Raw genomic sequence first — 18284 nt, 5'->3', positions numbered from 1 at the left:
TGCGTGGTAACCACTGCCACCAGCCAGAAACTCGACAAGGGGGGACTGAACAGTGCCCCGTTGAAAACAGACCCAGGGGCAATCGAATTAACCCCTTCCAGTACTTTCACAATATGATGGTTTGTACTGGTTCTGTTCACACTTTTGGACAAGTAAAGCCAATGGTGACTTTACATGCCCTGGGAGACAGTAGTCAGTCCCAGGGTATGGAGTCTAGGTTTGGGGGTCACTATGACACCCCTGTGTTACTGCACTGAGGGTGCTGTGTAACACATATGAGAAACAGATGATACCCTATGGAGTAAAAGACCCCATAGCCCATAAGCACACAAAAAGTCAGACATACCTCAAATCATGCCTAAGAGTGGGAGGAAAAGAGTCACACTCTTGGCAGGAGAAAAAAACAAACCCCAGAAATCCAGCAAAGCTGCTGGGGGACTCACTAGGTTTGGGAAATTAGCCTTATAAGAGAATTCTCCCTAACAGTGCAATCTCATGTATGCTTGTCCAGTGTAGTGAATTGCTGCAGACATTTACATTGTGCATACTCGCAGCATGTTCTGGATTGTGTTACGGAGGGTGAGGACTGATGATGAGTGGTGGACGTGTTGTGGGATCTGGGGTGGTAGGAAGTTCGGCATGTTGTGCTTGGTGTGCAGCTTACATCATTGCTATGGGGATTGGTTGTCATGTTCAGTTTGGGATGCTTTGGGGCACGGTGTTTTGGGATGTGGACATTGTGCAGTCACCACAACAATGACACGATGTTGGTGTGTGCATCTCTCCCCCATTACACTGCCATGTGCCTGTCATGCAACTTACCAAGCAGCCAGGCACATCGTCCTGCATGTCGCTCCATGTAGCATGGTAGCGTGGAGTTGCGCAGGACCATTGAGTCATGAGTTGATCCGGGAAATCCCGGCACAACAATGTGTGATGATCTTGCTGGAGTCACATACCATCTGTACATTGATGGAGTGATCTAGCTTACGGTTGCGGTAGACCACCTCCGTTGCATGCGGGACCACCAATACCACATGGGTGCAGTCAAGTGCACCAATACAATTTGGCATGCCTGCCAGTGCATGGAAGCCAACTTTCATGTCAAAGATCTCCTTGGCAGTCCGTGGTAGGGATATGTAGTTCCTTGAGTGCTTCAGGAGGGCATCCAGCACTTGGTTCAGCATTCGAGAAAATAATGGTTGTGATATGCCATGCATCTGCCCCACTGTGTGCTGGTAGGTGCCTGTGGCCAGGAAGTGGAGCACAGACACTACCTTCAGTAGAGGTGGGATGGCGGTCCGTATTTCAGTCAGGCTGGCAATGTCATTGTGTATCATGTCCACAATGGTGGTGATGGTGTCCCGGTGTAGACGGTAAAGGGTGTGGATCTGCTCAGGGGTTAGGTTGAATGGACTAGCTCTGATGCGAGGGATTGGGGGCTGCCTGCGTGGTACCACTGGCTGCACTTGTGGGGCTTTCTGGGCCTGTCTCACCCTCCTTCTCCTCCTGCGTCTCATCTGTGGTGCCTGTTGGTGGTGGTGTTTTTGCTGGTGTAGCAATGCAAGCATGTCCTCCAGCCCCAGTATTGCTACTACACGTGGAATCATTTTGGTATGGAAAGGGGTGTGGTGTGTGGCTGTGCTCCTTTTGTGCTGGGCCAGACTCCATTGCGTCCACCTGTGCTGATTGTGTGCACCTGTGGCAGTTGGGAACACTGCACATTGCTGTTTGACGGTGGTTCACAAATCGGTATTGCCGGCATCCCGGTATCCCTTATTACCGCCTTCATGATGCCGGTATTTGCATGTCAGCCTGACTTGTGATGTCCTCCTGTTAGCGGCATCCCAGTATTGCCGGACCGAAGGGGCGCGGGCCTGTGTGCATGCCAGTAGGGGGAGCGCGGTATCAGCGGTGCCGCTAATACCGGGTTCTTGAGTCGGAATAGCCCAGAGCGGTATGCGGTTACGGTATCCCTTACCGGCATCGTTTTTCCATTACCTCCAACCTCGTAATGAGGGCCATAGTGTTTTGTAGCTAGTGTTTGCCTAGAGCGCCCTAGGTGACTGAACAATATTCTTAATATTGGGTTTATGGTTTATCGTTGGGTGTGGTGCAACAACAGGACCATATTGGCTCAGCCTATGAGAAGCCTGTCCTACTCTCCCACTCATGTCTCTGAGTGATTATATGCTACTTAGGAGATTTAGATCCAAAGGAACCTCTAAGACATGAATCATTAGATCTGACATCTGTTTACTATCCACTCGACTTTGGACATTGACAGTGACCCTAAATGGTCATAATGAATAAAGACTCTTGTATACTAAATTTTAGTTACTGTTCCCTGCACAACGAATACTTGCCATCACAGAAGATAGTTTTCTTCTACTATCCTCTTTTTGTGGACAATCTGTTATTGAATGCTGGATCTGGGTTATATTGTACCATACCCCATTGTCGTTTTAAGAGGTGCCGTTGGGTATGCATCCACATCTACCCAAAGTTGGGCCAAAAAAGGTTTGCAGGGAAACCCTTTTGCCTAGCATCTCTGAACACCGGGAAGAGTGAAAATACCAAAACAGAACAGATAAGGTCATAGAGTATGTGATTGTTAAATGATTTCTGGATGGAGACTGCACCTGGAACAATTTAAAAATATGTGTAATCTTTGGGAAGAAGTTCATAGTCTTCAGAAAGAACACTGCTGAACGTAAGTAATTTGTTCTTTCAAATAATATGCTAAAAACATTTCACCAAGGCAGGGCTCTGCAGCAGGCAGGATAGGAGGAAAAGAAGGCCAATGTTGAGGAAAGGGCAAAAGCAGGGCCTGGAGGGCAGTAAAGCTAGAATATTCCTTCACCAAACCTAGACTAGAAATTGTTCTCCTTCAATTTGTAGCTTGGATAGGTGAACCACTCCATGCGAGAAAAATAAAAAGTACTATTTCTATTGTGGGTCGCTAGAAATATTATGCCCACAGTAGAAATTGTATGTTTTCTTTTTCTTTCGTAGTCCCTCCCATCTCAAAAATTGAAAACATAATGTGTACTATTGATCAAGCTCCCTTATCGCACTATGAGTTCTTGCTGTGATCTGGAAGCCCATTATGGCTTGCAAATCTTTGCATGTTGCATAGAATCTTACAGGGCAACTCAAAGATATTTACACATCACTAATAAAGAGAATGTTCCTTTAGAATCTATAACATAGAGCTAATGGTTATTTATTTTTTGTGTTCTATAGGTATTCCTTTTCCGTCTCAGGTTTTCAGGTGATGGGTGGATTCCTGCTTCTCTCTAAACCAGCATTGTAAGTTATTTTCTTTTTCTGTGCATATGCACCTAAATCCTTGTGTTTCTCTTAAAAGGAGCAGTCGTTTTTTGCTTGGTTAACCCTTCCCTCTAATACTCGTTTTATTTTGGGTATTCCCATAAGAGCTTAAAATGTCTGCATGCCTCAAAAGCCACCTTGTTCCGAAGTCCTCATTATTAATTATTAGTTTAAAACTTAGAACTGCTCTTACAAGCCATGCAATGTTTAAGTTACAAGGTACCAAAAGGTATTTTTGAAAGCAGCAATTTTAGACAGGCCTACCTACTTTCTATGCCTTTTTTGATGAGTTGCTCAAGGCCTTGTGCACTAAGTTAAACAGACAGCGGAGGCCTGGTTTCAAAAGCACCATTTCACTTGGCAAAGTCATAGGCCCAAATGCCAGTTAGGATAAATTAATTTGTGATCACTCCTCATTTGTTGATCTTGTGCAAATACATTTCCTGCGCGTTGAAGTGGTGAAATCATTTCCTTTGTTGAATGCCGGGAGGCTTGTAGATTGTTAACAATGTCCACTCCCCAACACTTTTATTCCAGACTTTTGAAACATTTGTGGAGACTGCTTTATTCAGCCTTGTCTTTTCTTGATTTTCAAGGCTTCCCAATTTCCCCTGCTTGCTTTACTTTGACAATAGAACATCTGCTCAATTGCCATACAGTTTAATTGTGTCATCTTTCAGAGACTTCTTTGCCAGAAATCTGGAGCTCTTGCAGAGTCTGTCTGAGATGAAGGAGGAAGGCACTCTTCTGAACGAGGTGCTCAACACGCTCTTCTACTCTCCTGTCCAGAGACTTCAGGAATATGCTCGGCTTTTGCTGAAACTAGCAACATGTTTTGAAGTGGTAAGCTGCCTTTTTGTATGGATTATCTGCAATAAAGTCTAACACAAGGAGTTTGGTTTTTCTATTGCCTCATTACTTCAGGACCTTATACCTGGTCAGATAGTACAGCGAGTGGAGCACTCGCTTTGACATCCGTGCAGAGCCTGCCGACGCAGGTTCAAACCCCGGCAGGGCCAAGCTCAGCCTTTCGCCCTTACAAGGTTGATAAATTAGTACCACACACCGTGGGTAATAATAAGCAGCGCACTGATCCCTGAAGGTTTGTAGCGCTATATAAATGCAAACAATATTATTTTTATTAAATTATTATTGCCAGGTGGGGGAACCCTCGCCTGGCAATATGCTCAATGTGGTTGCACCCTCGGAAGCCATGTAGTATGGCTTTACTCTAGAACTGGCCCTGTCTTTAACAAGACACACCAAGGGGAACTCTGTGTCGTACTGAATGGGCTACTCTGCTTCTGTCTCTGGATATAGCATAATTGTACAATTATCACTGTTTAGATGGTTAGTTTGTACGGTAAGCAACTTGGTACCAACCTGCTTGGAAGTCTTTGGTTTGTATGTGAATGGTATGTGGATGGAGGCTGAGGTGAGCAAGGAGACCTCATTTTGACTCCTGCATCCTTAGCAAGGCTGACCTGTGTGCAATCACTAGAACATGCTAGGGCGCGAAGATGGAATATTCTAAAATCTTAAATTGTGATTAGCATATGTGGCTCATAGTCTGCACTTAAGTTGCTCCTTATCTTTGCTGACGCAGTTACAGTAATTCTAGAGAAGTCTTTAAATGTGTTCTCTTTAGTGCATTTTTGAAGTAATTATCTGAGTAATGAAGAAAAGAAAAGCATATTCCTTTCTTCCATTCCTTCTATTATAGGCTTCTTTATTTTTCTGTCTTCCATATGTTTTCCGATATAACTGCTTTACTCCAGGGGCCACTGTAGAATATGCAGCACCCCAGGAAAGCATACCAGTGAACCTCCTGCCCTTGTTTGGCATTGTCAAATGCTTTGTGATAAATCAGTGCTGGATTATTCATTAGTAATGTCGTCACAGGCCCGCCTAACCCCCCAATTAAAATAAACACTAAAATATACCAATTTCAACTTGCATGAAGCGGTTTGTCATAATCTACAATATTTAATTTCAACTTGTATGTAGCGCTTTGTCATACTCTGCACTATTTATTTTATCAGGCAAGTCTTTTATCAAAGGAGGGAGCTTTCAATCTCTTTAATGGTTAATATGAGAATTAACTGCATGTTATTTTCCAATTATTTTTGCATTGATCTCTGTCCTTTAGTCATCAGTGGAATACCAAAAGCTGCAGGATTCAAGTTCTTGCTACGAGTCTCTAGCGGTCCTTCTGGGGAGGAGGAGAAAGGAGGCAGAATACACGCTCAGCTTCTGGAAGACTTTTCCAGGCAAGATGACGGTAGGACCACAGTTGGCCAGCTTCATGAGAGCATGCAACATTTCAAAGCATGACACCTTTAGTCCTTTTCTTGTCAGTCTAGTTCTTATTCTTTTGTGCATTCACCTTGCAATAGTCCTTTGGTCAAATACACCACATTTCACATTTTCATCCCCTGGCTTTTCATCTCCTTCAGCTTTACTGACAACTGTTTCCATACCTGTCTGCAAAAGCCTAGCATCTTTAAACATATTTATCCCAAACAATCTTACAACATTGCACACGTGGAGAGACCAGATAAGCATGCCACATATATAATGCAGTAGCTTGCCATAGCTCTAAGAATATCAGTGTGCCTAAAACATTATTGTACAGGTAAAAGTATGTTTTACATGTTAACGGTGTCCCTTTTTCTGGGGGTTTATACTTTGCATACCAGGATTCTTTGAGGAAGCCACATCGTCGCCTTATCTGCGAGAGTAGTAATCGAGGACTGTCCTTGCAGAATGCCGGCAGATTCTCTGTGAACTGGTTCATCCTTTTTAATGACGCGCTCGTACATGCTCAGGTGAGTTTTGCCTCCAACTTCTTTGACAAAATGGCAGTGCCGTGAAATTTAAGAGAATAGCCCTCTTCCAAAAAAAGTTTATCCCCACATGTAACATGTGCAAATATGTTGCCAAGATGGTTATTTGACATGTGAATGGTCTCCAAAGAATTACTGTTTTAATTTGGACATTTGATAATTCTACCAAAAGCTAGATTTCACTGAGATGGTATGTCTTTAGTTCTTTGCTTTGCACTGGAGAAACCATGTCTTAGGAGGACATCCAAGAGAGGTATCTAGTACCAAGAGTAGGTTCCGAGTAGCAATCCAGGTAGTCCTGAACTGCTGAGAATGACAAACAGAAGTATCAGTAGTGAATGGGCATTCAGCTCATCTAAAGTATGCAACCAGTGCCTTAATAAAAAATGATAAATCGGGTCTTGGCCCCACATATAATTTTCTCTTTCAAACCTCCCATACAATCCAGCCTAGTTTTGGGTATGTGATTTTTAAAGTCTTTCACAGCGGAGTCATTTGCAATGGTTTACCAAGATTCTGATGAAATTTGGGACCAAACAGGCTCCATCCAAAACAGCCCAGCCCCTTCTATTCCATTTCAGGTGTGCATGCATTTGTACCTTCAAATGTAGAGTATGGATAGGTTGAAATGAACGTCCCTGTCCGTGTCCGCTTTTTTAATTCAAAAATACAAGCAAGGTGTAACTCTCTGCACCAACCACTAGGTAGCGGCATATGCAAAGCATGTGACTCTAAGCAGATACAAGCCACAGAAAGAAGATTACTGTGTAATTAATGTTAGTCTCATATGTCAGAGATGGCTTAAATAATCTCCGGAATCCCAAGGATGATTCAAATTGTTGTATTGTCTTAAAACAGAGAAAGCTGTTTTAATGTCTGTGTCGAGCAGGAATTGGCACACTGCTTTTAGCAATTGTGTGTATATGTCTTAACGTAATTTGATATAACATGATATTATGCTTGTATGTTTGTGGTAGTTTAATATATGGTGTATGCTATTCTTATTTATTTCTATACCAATATTACAGGGTTGTTACAATATATTGTATACGTTTGCTATGTTGTTCATGTGTGTTGTAAAGACATACATATGTGCTAATGTTGCTGTTTTCATGTTGTTTGTGTGGGTCAGTTAAGGTTCCAGCAATGTTGGTTTTATTTAAAGTTATGTTTAGTGTCTTATTATAGGGTAAACTCCAACACTAGCATTCCCAATATTCATAGAATTTCATTTATTTTTGGATAGTTGCCTGAACTTTAAAAAAAACAAATGTGCCCTACTGACCTTTTGTGTTGCAATAAAAATCTGTTTTTTTGTCATTAGCGCGAAGATTGCCCTATGAGGGTGAACAAACACTCTACAAATACACTTTTCATGTAATACGTTATTCTTTTTTTAATGCTGATATTTATATCTAAAAAAAGAGGAGGCTACGTTTTCCAGTATGGATTTATTACAATTGGTTCTTGCCTCTTGGTGAGTTGATTAGTTAAAGGTCTTCTGCTGCTGATTTTGTATCATGATGATGATGTTGCTCACATTAGATGGCGTCTGTTCACTTTAGTTGTACGAATTGTCCATATGAATCTTTCACTCAATTAAATTATCTCCTCCTTTGTGCATCGTCTTCTTGTGTTGTGTACATGTCTTGGAAGGTGTGTAGTTCTATAATGTAGCATGTGTAAGTAAGACTAAGCTTCAGACTTAATCAAGGTGAAAGTATGTGTGTTTTCTAGTTTGTGTTTGGGCCAGGTGTTGTATTGTCAGGGTTATAAATTAAGTTTGAACAGATTTCTTTCTATGTAACACTCTGTTATTTAGTTGGTAGTGTTTTAGTTTTTGAATAGGCAGTGCCGGTGAGGCATTATTCCATTTGTTTTTTTTTTTTTTAAGGTTATCTGGGTTGTTGCATCTTTTTTAGTAATTTAACACAAATATTTAAGTTGTCAATTTTTGAGTAGTTTGTGCCATTGAGCCATTCTTCACTACATATTTTGGGTTTTGTTTTTCTTGAAGGTTGTTTAGGTTACAGCTCTTTTTCGTAATATTGCATAGGCATTTTTATTTGAACTCTAGTGACTTTCACATTACAAGTGGCATTTTATTCCGGTGTAGGCTACATAATGTGCAGTGGTTGTTGAATTGCCATGACGGTTCAATAAGTGGAGTTTATTAACATCTGGCTATTGAGTAAAATTGTCTATGGTGCAGTATTGAATTGCAAGTATATTTGTGATCACTTTTGATGGATTTGCTTTTTCGTACTCCAATCTGAATTTGTAGGAGTAATTGTACTGTTACAATAGGGATGTATGGAGCAAGTGAAAGTAGCTATTGAAGCACAATCTCATACGTGTCTGCTCACAATGCATAGTAGGTGCGGCCTTCCCTTCCCCCACTGTATTTATTTTTGTATTTAATTGTACTGCTTTCCCACGTTCCCTCCCTGCTGCCCTGTGGGCGCTTTGAAACAGTATTTACTTCCTGTATAAGCACCTAGCAAGAGAACAATAAATAAATCATGGTTAATGTTTAATAAAGGAGTTTAAAAAGTTATCAGCGGAGGCCACCAGGGGGCGCAGGCAAGATGGCACCCTGATTGTAGAGATCTGGTCCCTGCCTAGAGATCAAGAGGTGTTGTGGTGGAGTTGTAGGCTTGGGAACCGTAAAAGTGAGGTCCCCGAGCAGCAAGAGCAAGGATGCAATGGGGGGGGGAATGTGAGGTGTCCTCGACCCGAAACAGCAGAGAATCGAGCTCCGAAATGGGAGGCCTGCCCGTACAGTAAGGAGGTGTGCCATGATGAGGGAGTGCAGTGAGGGGAACTGAGAGTGGTGAAGGTGGTGCTGGGCTCAGGCATCTGGACAGGGCCAGAGTGTGTAGCGCACCACGAATGGCGGTACCGCAGGAGCCGCCCTTTTTACCCCCTTGCACAGGTGAAGGCAGAGTGCAAGGGGAAGGCATTCCTCAGTTAGGAGCCCTGGGGCAGAGGAGAGGAGGAGCCGGAGCAGAGCGTTCTCCGCCAGTCGGTGGATCTTTGGACCTCTTCCCCTTTACCCCCACAGTACTGGGGAGGTCCACGGAGTGGCCCGGAGCCCCTCTGTACCGGAGGTGAGGAGTGGGGGCGGAGCCGTGCAGTGCCCCTGCTGGGAAGGTGCAGAGGGAGGCCCGGAAGGCCACAAGAGGCAGCAGAAGGATCCTTCAACGGGGAGCAAGGAGGCGAGGCAGTGCTACTGGATAGGCTGAGGGACAGGGAGGTGAGCGGAGCCACACCTGGAGGATCCCTAGAGTGGAGGAGGAGTGATCAGTGGTGCAGCAGCAGATCCAGAGACCAAGGGCCTGGTAGGACAGCCGGCTAGTCCAAGCGGAGGGAATTTGGACAAGAACCGCTGGTCAGAAGAGGGTATAAGTGGAGAGGTTTATGCAGGCCCCCCGAGAGCACAAGGAGAGTGGAGGAGTGTGGACTGGAGAGTGGCCAGAGGGCGGGCGGAGCTGGCTAGTGGCACTGACTGTACTTTGGCACAGTGAAGAGGGGAGGGAGAGCCAGTCCAGGGGCAGCAGGCCTGGAAGGTGGAAGGGCAAGGTAGGGGTCTCCCCTGAGGGCTGTCGAAGAAGAGAAGCGAGTTCAGGGCACCGGCGGATGGGGAAGTGGGGAAGAAGGCCCCCTCAGTGGAGGTGTGAGCGGTAAGAAGAGGAGAAACAACGCAGCAGAGAGATCTGAACTGGTGGATGGGTGGGAGAACGGCACTCACAAAGTACAGATACTTCGAAGGTGGTGACACAGCAAAAGCAAAGGCTGATGGAGGGCCCTGCCCACCGAGATAGGACCATAAAAGATGACATTCAGGTGATCTTGGAGGAGATTCGGGAATGAGAACAGACATTGGAGCCAAAGTGGGAGACTTAATAGCAAAGGTGGTGACACGACACTGGAGGAAAGGATGGATGGGTTGGAGGCAAACCATACCTCCTCAGGGTTGCTTGAATCACAGATGGAGACCTGTCTCCGAGACATTGAAAGGAATGAAGCAGAATTGGGACTAAAGGTGGATAACATAGAAAACAGAGAGCGGCGTAATAATCTTTGTTTTTTCAGCCTAAAGGAAAAGGAGGGGGAGACGATGGTTGGGCTTGAGAGGAAGATCCAAGAAATCATAGGGATGGTCCTGGGAGCAAAGGAAGGGGAACGAGTAGCTTTGGATCGGGTTCACCATGCAGGGGGTTGAAACCGAGGTTCCCGCTCAGTGTTAGCGAGGCTGCATTATTATCGGGACGAGGTAGACATCCTGGAGAAAGCAAGGCGGATTGGAACTCTTGAATAATAGGATTCCACTGTGGCGATATTCCAGGACCTCTCGACCCAGACCCTTATGCAACGAAAGAAATATGGCCCCATGATTAGGTGGCTTCAGGAACAAGGGGGGCGATACTGATCCTTTCTTGCTGACATTTGAATGGGAAAGAGATAGATTCCACTTGGTATCGGAGAAGGATATTGTACGTGCCACGAAAGAACTTATGAGGAAATGGAGCAGGGGTTATCCAGGAGACGAAAGCCCAGTGGCCCGAAGGCAGACTATGGAAGGCGCAAAATGCAGGGGCCCAGGAAATTCTGGAAAATGGGCACCCCGTCTCCTAGAATGGAGGCCACCTGAAGGGGACAAGGCTGATTGTCCTGAGCTCACTATTTTACAGAGGTTGTGAAACTCCAAGCCCATGAGCCGGTGGGGGCAGGGATGTTCGTTCGATGGAAGGGGGTAAGCTGTGGGGGGAGGTGGGGAGTGGTTGAATTAAAAGGAAAAAGATCCCTGGTTGTTGCTGTTCCAGTTTCAAAGGTTTGAGTTTGCAAATGGAAGAGACCGAATTAGTAGGAGGGTAGCAGGGTCAGGGTGTGGGCCGTAAGCATGGTTGTTCGGCTTGTGTATGTATCCATGAAGGGCAGGACACATGGTTGGATGCCTCAGATGGGGTGGGAAGGGAGTGTGCTAGGGGGGGTTACATGCAGTACAGCATCACGACTGAATTGGGAGGTAAGCTGGCCCAAGGGCAGGGAAGGATTGAGGTTACAAAAATGGGAGAATAGTTAATTGGAAGGTAGCTACGCTCAACGTGAAAGGGCTGAACTCTCCAAACAAGAGGTCCCTGTCACGACCCTCGCCCAAAACCCCCTCTGGCAAACCCATTGGCCAGGTGGAGTCAGGACTCAAGGCCTCTAGAGCCTGGCCTCCTCTTCAAAAGCCCTCATGGGGCCAGTCCTGGCGCCTATGGCGCCACACCCCCATTTTCAAATATTATTCTAGGAAAGCTAGAAAGGGAGGTTTGTTGTACTGCCATTACAGCTTATTATGCATTAGACTTTTATTTAATATTTAATAGTTGTGTTAACACATGTAGACATTGTCTAGGGCACAAACAAGATGCAAGCGCTTGCCTTACTTAATACAAGGACTACCATTACCATAATTCCTTGCGCTAAATTTAACCACATGACTGAGTCACGTGACACATGTTTAGGTTCTTTTCTCTAAACACATGGAAGGAATGAACTGCACAACACTGATTTCGTGAAGCGTTTGGACTCTGGCCACATTGGGGAACCAGCCCCTGAATTTACAGGTATGGGCTTGACAGTACTTTCAGAGTATCTCACTGTTAGACTGATTCTTACAAATATTTATGTTATTCGACCTACCTGCGGAATTGGGTTTTGATGCATTGTCTTTTTTTGGCAGTTGCAACGTTTGAACAAACTCCCATGTTCTGGGAATGTACCACAATGTATCAGTAACAGACTGCTTCAGGTATCGCTGTCCATTATTTTTACGCATTTGGATATTTTTGACAACCCATTTAAGTCATATGTCGATCTCTTGTCAAGACAACTCATGTCTTGGGTTTCTTTGTTTATGTATTTTTCAGTTATTTGCCGTTTATATTCTTGAGGCGAATCAACTACTTTAGATTGGCCCATATATCTGCCCCTAAGGAGGGCTTGGGTTTTCCAACTCAGTTTGAATAACATACAGTAAAACATTTATTCATTTTAACATTTATATCACACACGGGTGACAATGTAACAATACATTTTACCACCATGAGGCGCATGAGGGATGAGCATTTTGATCCTTGGCACAATAGTCTGTTGCCTTTCCACTATGCGTGTACATGGGATGAATAAATTGTTAAAATGTATCAGTTGTTTATTCATTTAGGATTCAGGCTTATGGTGTTTTCTCTCTTTTTACATATTATTTTGTTTTCATTATATGGACATTCACATATGGACACTTCGACCACGATTTTTGGCTCGACAACATATGATAACAAATCAGATGTTTTTTTTTTTACTCCTTATTTACTTGGAATATGTTTCACATTGAAATGGTTGCTTTGCTCTTCTGACATGATGTAATGTCCATATGGGCTTTTTTCTTTCTTGGTTGCATTTCTCTTCTTTAACTCTGGCCCCCTCTTCTTCCTCAGCTGGTTAATTTTGTTTATATTTCAAATATTCTTATCCTTATGGCATGATTATATAATATTTTGCTGTATTGGAATGCATATGAATCATACCAACACCACAGTCTTGCCTTGAAAAGGACCCGTTGTTTTGGGTCGAAACACGTGTCGGCAGTCTTGTTTTTGCATCAACTCATAAAATCTGTTTCAACAGCATTTTTTTTGACTGAAGAATCTATTGCTTTGGACTCTCTGTTTCACTGTATTTGTTGTCCAGTTACACATTCAATTTGAATAGGACATTTACCATTCGTTTAGGGCTGCGCAATCATTTAGAGGTGACATTTTTCAAGTGTTTGTATCTATTAGCAGTTTTTGAGGTGACTGCTGGTCCCTCTTTCGTGCAGCAACCCAATTTTATTTGGTTTGTAAGGGTCGCATTGACTTTAGTTTGTCTTTTCAAATTTAGTTCTAACCCAGCGCCTCACCACACCGGCACACCTCAATTTAGTTTTTTAGATTTCAAACAAGTTTCATATGCTCTTGCAGTCTGGTAGCTGTTTGTGAGAGGAAATGGGTGCCTCTTCTCATTCTTTCCAGGTCTCCCGGAGCATGTCTAGGACATATCTTGGTTCTCTACCATAAAGTAGTTCGAAATGAGAGAATCCAGAGGACGCATGAGGAGTCTTTCTTACTGCAAATAGGGCCCAGGGAATCATGCAATCCCAGTCCTTCCCGTCCTGGTCTACCAACTTTCTTAGGATCATCTTAAGTGTCTTGTTAAATCTTTCTACCAATACGTCCATTTGGGGGTGCTAAACTGAAGTTCTTAAGGTGGCAATATGGAGCATTTCTTTCACTTAACCCATGAGTTTGCTCATAAAATTGGATCCCTGATCCATTATAATTTCCTGGGGAAAACCAGCCCTGGAAAAATATGGCAATAGATGTTTTAATTAAAATCTGTTGGGTTGTGTTATTCCGCATGGGGAATGCCTCAGGGTATCGGGTAGCTTAATCAACAAATACAAGGACATATTTGTTACCCAGTCTAGAGGTTTCCAACGGTCCAATGATTTCCATGCCAATCCGGGAAAAAGGGGCATCTATTGTTGGTAAAGGGTTCAGCGGGGCATGCAAGGAAATATGCGTACTGGTTTTCTGACATATTTCACATGTCTGAATGAAGGTCTTTATATCAGCATGGATACCTGGCCAGTAAAACTTCCCACTGATGTGCGCCTGGGTCTTAGATTTTCCTAAGGGTCCCCCTGTCAAATGAGAATGTGCAATCTCTAGCACGATCTTCTGGTGGGTCTTGATGATTACTAACTGAGTTTTACTTAGGCCTTCTGTGGTGGTTTATTTTCTGTACAGCAATCCTTGTCTTAGGAAGATAAAAGGACTTCCCTTCTCTAATCCTTCCCCTTCAGGATCACCTGTAAGAAAGCCTCTGTGAGTGCTGGATCATTTCGCTGGGCGAAGGCTAGGTCAGGAAGGATGGTAGGATCTTCTTTCCTTTTTGCCTCTGTGATAGATGGTGCTACTGCTTCCCCAAAGCCTAACGAACCTCTCTGTAAACAGGGGAAATAGTGCCCTTCCAAGAATTCCCTGTGCAATTTTGTCCCATCGATGTACCTCAAATGGAATTTCGCCATTGTTATCTAGGAGAACCTTTGTCTCCCGGAAGTTGCGATCTATGACGCTCGCTAGGACATCCAGATCTAACTTCCAGGCCAGGCCAGATTTTGGAGCCAATCTTATATAAAACCCAGGAGGGGGTATCAAGACTAAGGGCCTTATCACGAGTTGGGCTGTAGCCCTCAAATGTGGTGGTAATGGTATTACCGCCACATTTAAGGGCTGGCCCTATCACGAGTTGGGTGCTAAATGTGCTGTTTTACCTCCAGCCTTGCTCTGGAGGTGAAAATCTCCTGTTTTCGGCTGTATTACCGACGGCTGTATTGGCCCACATAATTAGCGCTGAAAATGCCCCATTGATTCCAATGGACCCAATGGGGAATGGTGATTTACCATTGACACCCAACCCGTGATCCAGCGGTAATACTGCCGGACCAGTCGGTGCTAGGCCGATTACAGTCGGGCAGTATTACAGCCGGAACACAGCCCAACTCGTGATGAGGCCCTAAGTTTGTGGGAATCGTTCCTCTTTTCCCTGGACAGATAGTTGCTTCTCTACTGCTACAGATATCAAAGCTTATGGATTCTTTCATTGCGATTGAGGGATCTGAGGATCTATGACTAAGCTTCTGGAATTTTAGGGTTCCCCAATTTGTCTCAATTGAGTCGCATCCCACTTCTTACACATATGCAAGGAAGGCATGGTATCAAACAGTAAGACAGATACAAGTGATCACAGTTCAAGGGTGTTTATTGAACTTCAATTGGGTTTGAAAAACGCCTATCTATTTCTAAATCTAAAGATGAGAGCAAGATACGACCATCAAATAACGCAGTCCTTTGTCAGAACAAAAGGGCCTATACTAATAGACCTATTGCCAATCCTTAATTCTGAATACAAATGGTGTGGGAAACAATGTTATGCAAAAGAAAAGTGTTCACAAAATGATATGTCAGGATTATCAAGCCATTGGCTTCCCTTCCCCACGTTTTCAGCACGGGACAAGGCGGCACACTCGATCCTAGCACAGGCTCTGGCTTCTTTAGCACGAGGATGTAGTTCAAATCTTAGTATCAGAGCCTTCTGTGCCAAGGTCTCTTTGCCATTGAAAGTCTCTTACTTCAGAGGGTCTGATACGACAAGCAAACATTCAAAAGTTCCATTCTGCTCAGGATTCTCATGTACAACTTCTTGGGTGATTTTTAATGCACCCCAGATCCTCCTGCGCCAGGCTCAGACCCACTTTAACACAAAACCTTCAATTGGTCTACCTCTGCTGGGCTCGAACCAAATTCACATACTTTTATAAACGTTCTCCATTTCCTCCAAATCAAAGACTTTTGACTGTGCGCAGGATTTTTCTTGACCTGTCATATGACCACTTCGATTCACATTTATTCGTTCTCTTTCAATTGGTCTCCCTCTGCTGAGCTTGGACCAAATTGATCTACTGTTATTAATTCTCAGCTAGATACTTTACAGAGACCTTTCGATTGAGCACCCAATTGGTGACGGACTACTCTGTCAAAGGTGTTGTAGCTTGCTTTAAAGTTCAATCACTCTTCAGCAGTTTAATATGCCTAGAATCACTTATCACACGCATTTTAACAAAGTTTTTTTCACATGCTCGCCATACAATGTTGCTGTATGCAACCTTGGCTTCAACACAGACCGGTCTTGTATCAGTCTCCCCAACTCACTGGCTCTGTTGGCTTCACTGATGCTGCTTTGTTCTTGGAGCCAATGACGGTACCACAGCGGCCGGTGATTCTCCCCACCTTGATTACTGACGCAGGAGGGCCCCGAGTATCTCAGACACACAATGCATGATTCTTTAGCCTGGTTTCCTGGTCTTACGCTTCCTATTCTCGAGGTCACTGGAAAGTAATGGTTCCTTGTCGAAAAGGTTAAGGGAACTTCCCTCCTTATGATCCCCTTTGGTTTTGCCATCTTTCCCCTCATGCTCAGCTGCTGTCTCGAAACTGCTGTTTGCTCTTGTGCTTTGCCTCACTCGGAGTGGGCTCCAGTGCTCCACCTTTTATCCGTGTGGGTAAGTGTAATGGAATTCAGGTGTGAATGATTGTCGATAATTGCCTGACCTCGCCTGACCATAGTATTGGGACATGTCAGGTAGACGGCTCGTCCGTGATAAAGTGTTTGTGTTGTCAAAGGGTGGGTAGAGTTACTAAATATCCTACAGGGTAGGATGGGGTAAAGGTGTTACAGGGAAGGGAATACTGTGTCTCACCATCCGGTGTCCCACTCCCCGAAGACCACTCTCCCAGTCGATCGTCCCACACTGGTCCACCCCCAGGAACTCGGTTTCAATGTAATAATGTCCCCTCAAAAATATTGCTATGCAAAAAAATCACGGAAAAGTGGGGACATTATTACATGTAACAGGCGAGGACACCCCCGCCACCCCCAAACCCTTTTTTTCCCCCAAGGGGAGCGAGGGACACCACCACAACCCCACTCCCTCTGTCCTTATATATATAATGTCACCACAACCTTTTCCCGGCGACATTATATGCAGCGACCATATATATAGGGATATTATTACCATATACCGGAACCGGATCCAAAAGCGGTGGCCTTGTCTTGGCCCCCTGGATGACAGATCACCGGGGACTAGTGGTTGAGATACCTTCTGTTTTCCCACAGGGTAGAGGTGGGGCAGAAGTATTGATCCTCGCACAAGACGAGCAAAAGGGAGAGTGTCGTGATAGTCCTATCGCGAGCCATGCAACTGTGTGAAGTCCAAGTGAGGAGGGGGTTTGGAGGCAGAAGGGGCGCAGGGAGGGAAGGTTGATTACCCTGGCATCCATCTATGCGCTGAATGTGAACCAGTTGGTCTTTATTCGGAAAGTGTTCTTGATGCTAGAGGAGTAGGGGGGGGAAGGTATGATAGTGGTGGGAGCGGACTTTAATTTTATTACTGACCCAGCAGTGGATTGGTGGTTGGCAAAGGGGGACAGAATCAAAGTAAAGGGGAGGGAACATGAAACATTCTCTCAACTCCTGAAAGACCACTTCTAGGAAGACGTGTGGAGGTCCAGATTTCATCAGGCAACGGGTTATACCCTTTTCTCTCCCCCACACCACACATACACAAGAATCAACCTTTTGCTTGTCCAGAGGGAGCAGGTGACCATGATATCATCACCATAGGTCGAGGCAGTGACGTGGTCGGACCACAAGATGGTCACAACCGACTGGTGGGTAGAGGAGGAGATGATGGCACCATCCCGATGGAGATGCAATGATGATCTCTTTCGAGGCAGTGTTTTGTGACTTCTTGCAGAGAGAGCTCACACTATATTTTGAGACCAATGACACAGTGGTGGTGCAGTTGAAGACAGTGTGGGAGGTAGCTAAAGCGACGGTACAAGATCTCCTTATTGCGTAAGTGGGCCCATAAAAAGAGGGAGAGAATGTTTCTGGAGGGAAGTGTGCGGGAGTAACTGAGGGATACGAGGGCAAGGCTGGCGAGACAGCGAGTTGATGAGGAGTTACTGGGGGAGATGCATGACAAGCGCCAGGAACTGCACTCACTCGTGATAGTGGAGGTGGCGAAGAAGATGTGTTACACCAAAAAAATGTTCTACGAGAGGGGTGAATGGGTAGGGACACTGCTGGAAAACAGTCAGAGAATGTAAGGGTGTGTGGGGTCCACCGTCTGAAGGATGAAAATGGGGAAACGATTGGCAAAGTATCACAGAGTGCTTTGCGGACTACTAAGATGCCCTGTAGTCCTAACAGGATACACTTGGTGAGAGGGGGATTTAGGAGTACCTGGGAAAGGTCCCCATTCTGCAGCTGGAGCAGTGAGATCACTACTGTAGACCAATATTACAGAGGTCAAGAGGGCAATTAATCATCTGAAGTCCGGGAAGGCCCCGGGAGAGGATGGCTTTTCTGCTGGTTTTTATAAGCAGTTCCAAGAAATACTGGCAAAACCTTTGATGAAAGTCCTCAATTCCACCCGAAAGACGGGGGGAGGGT

General features: G+C 44.7%; 1 protein-coding gene across 8 annotated transcripts in view; it reads left to right on the top strand.

Annotated features, from left to right (window-relative positions):
- ALS2 (alsin Rho guanine nucleotide exchange factor ALS2) overlaps positions 1-18284 on the top strand; it is a 1241906-nt gene that overhangs the window by 587468 nt on the left and 636154 nt on the right. For all 8 annotated transcript variants that reach the window (XM_069615500.1, XM_069615498.1, XM_069615499.1 and 5 more), the window contains 4 exons: positions 3247-3312; positions 4014-4176; positions 5483-5614; positions 6033-6161. In XM_069615500.1, the coding sequence (XP_069471601.1) occupies positions 3247-3312; positions 4014-4176; positions 5483-5614; positions 6033-6161 (490 nt within the window). The remainder of the gene's footprint in view (positions 1-3246; positions 3313-4013; positions 4177-5482; positions 5615-6032; positions 6162-18284) is intronic.

This window comes from Ambystoma mexicanum, chromosome 9 (assembly GCF_040938575.1).
Source record: "Ambystoma mexicanum isolate Mex_15411 chromosome 9, UKY_AmexF1_1, whole genome shotgun sequence".
Lineage (NCBI taxonomy): Eukaryota > Metazoa > Chordata > Amphibia > Caudata > Ambystomatidae > Ambystoma > Ambystoma mexicanum.
This window is presented reverse-complemented; position numbering and strand designations above follow the sequence as displayed.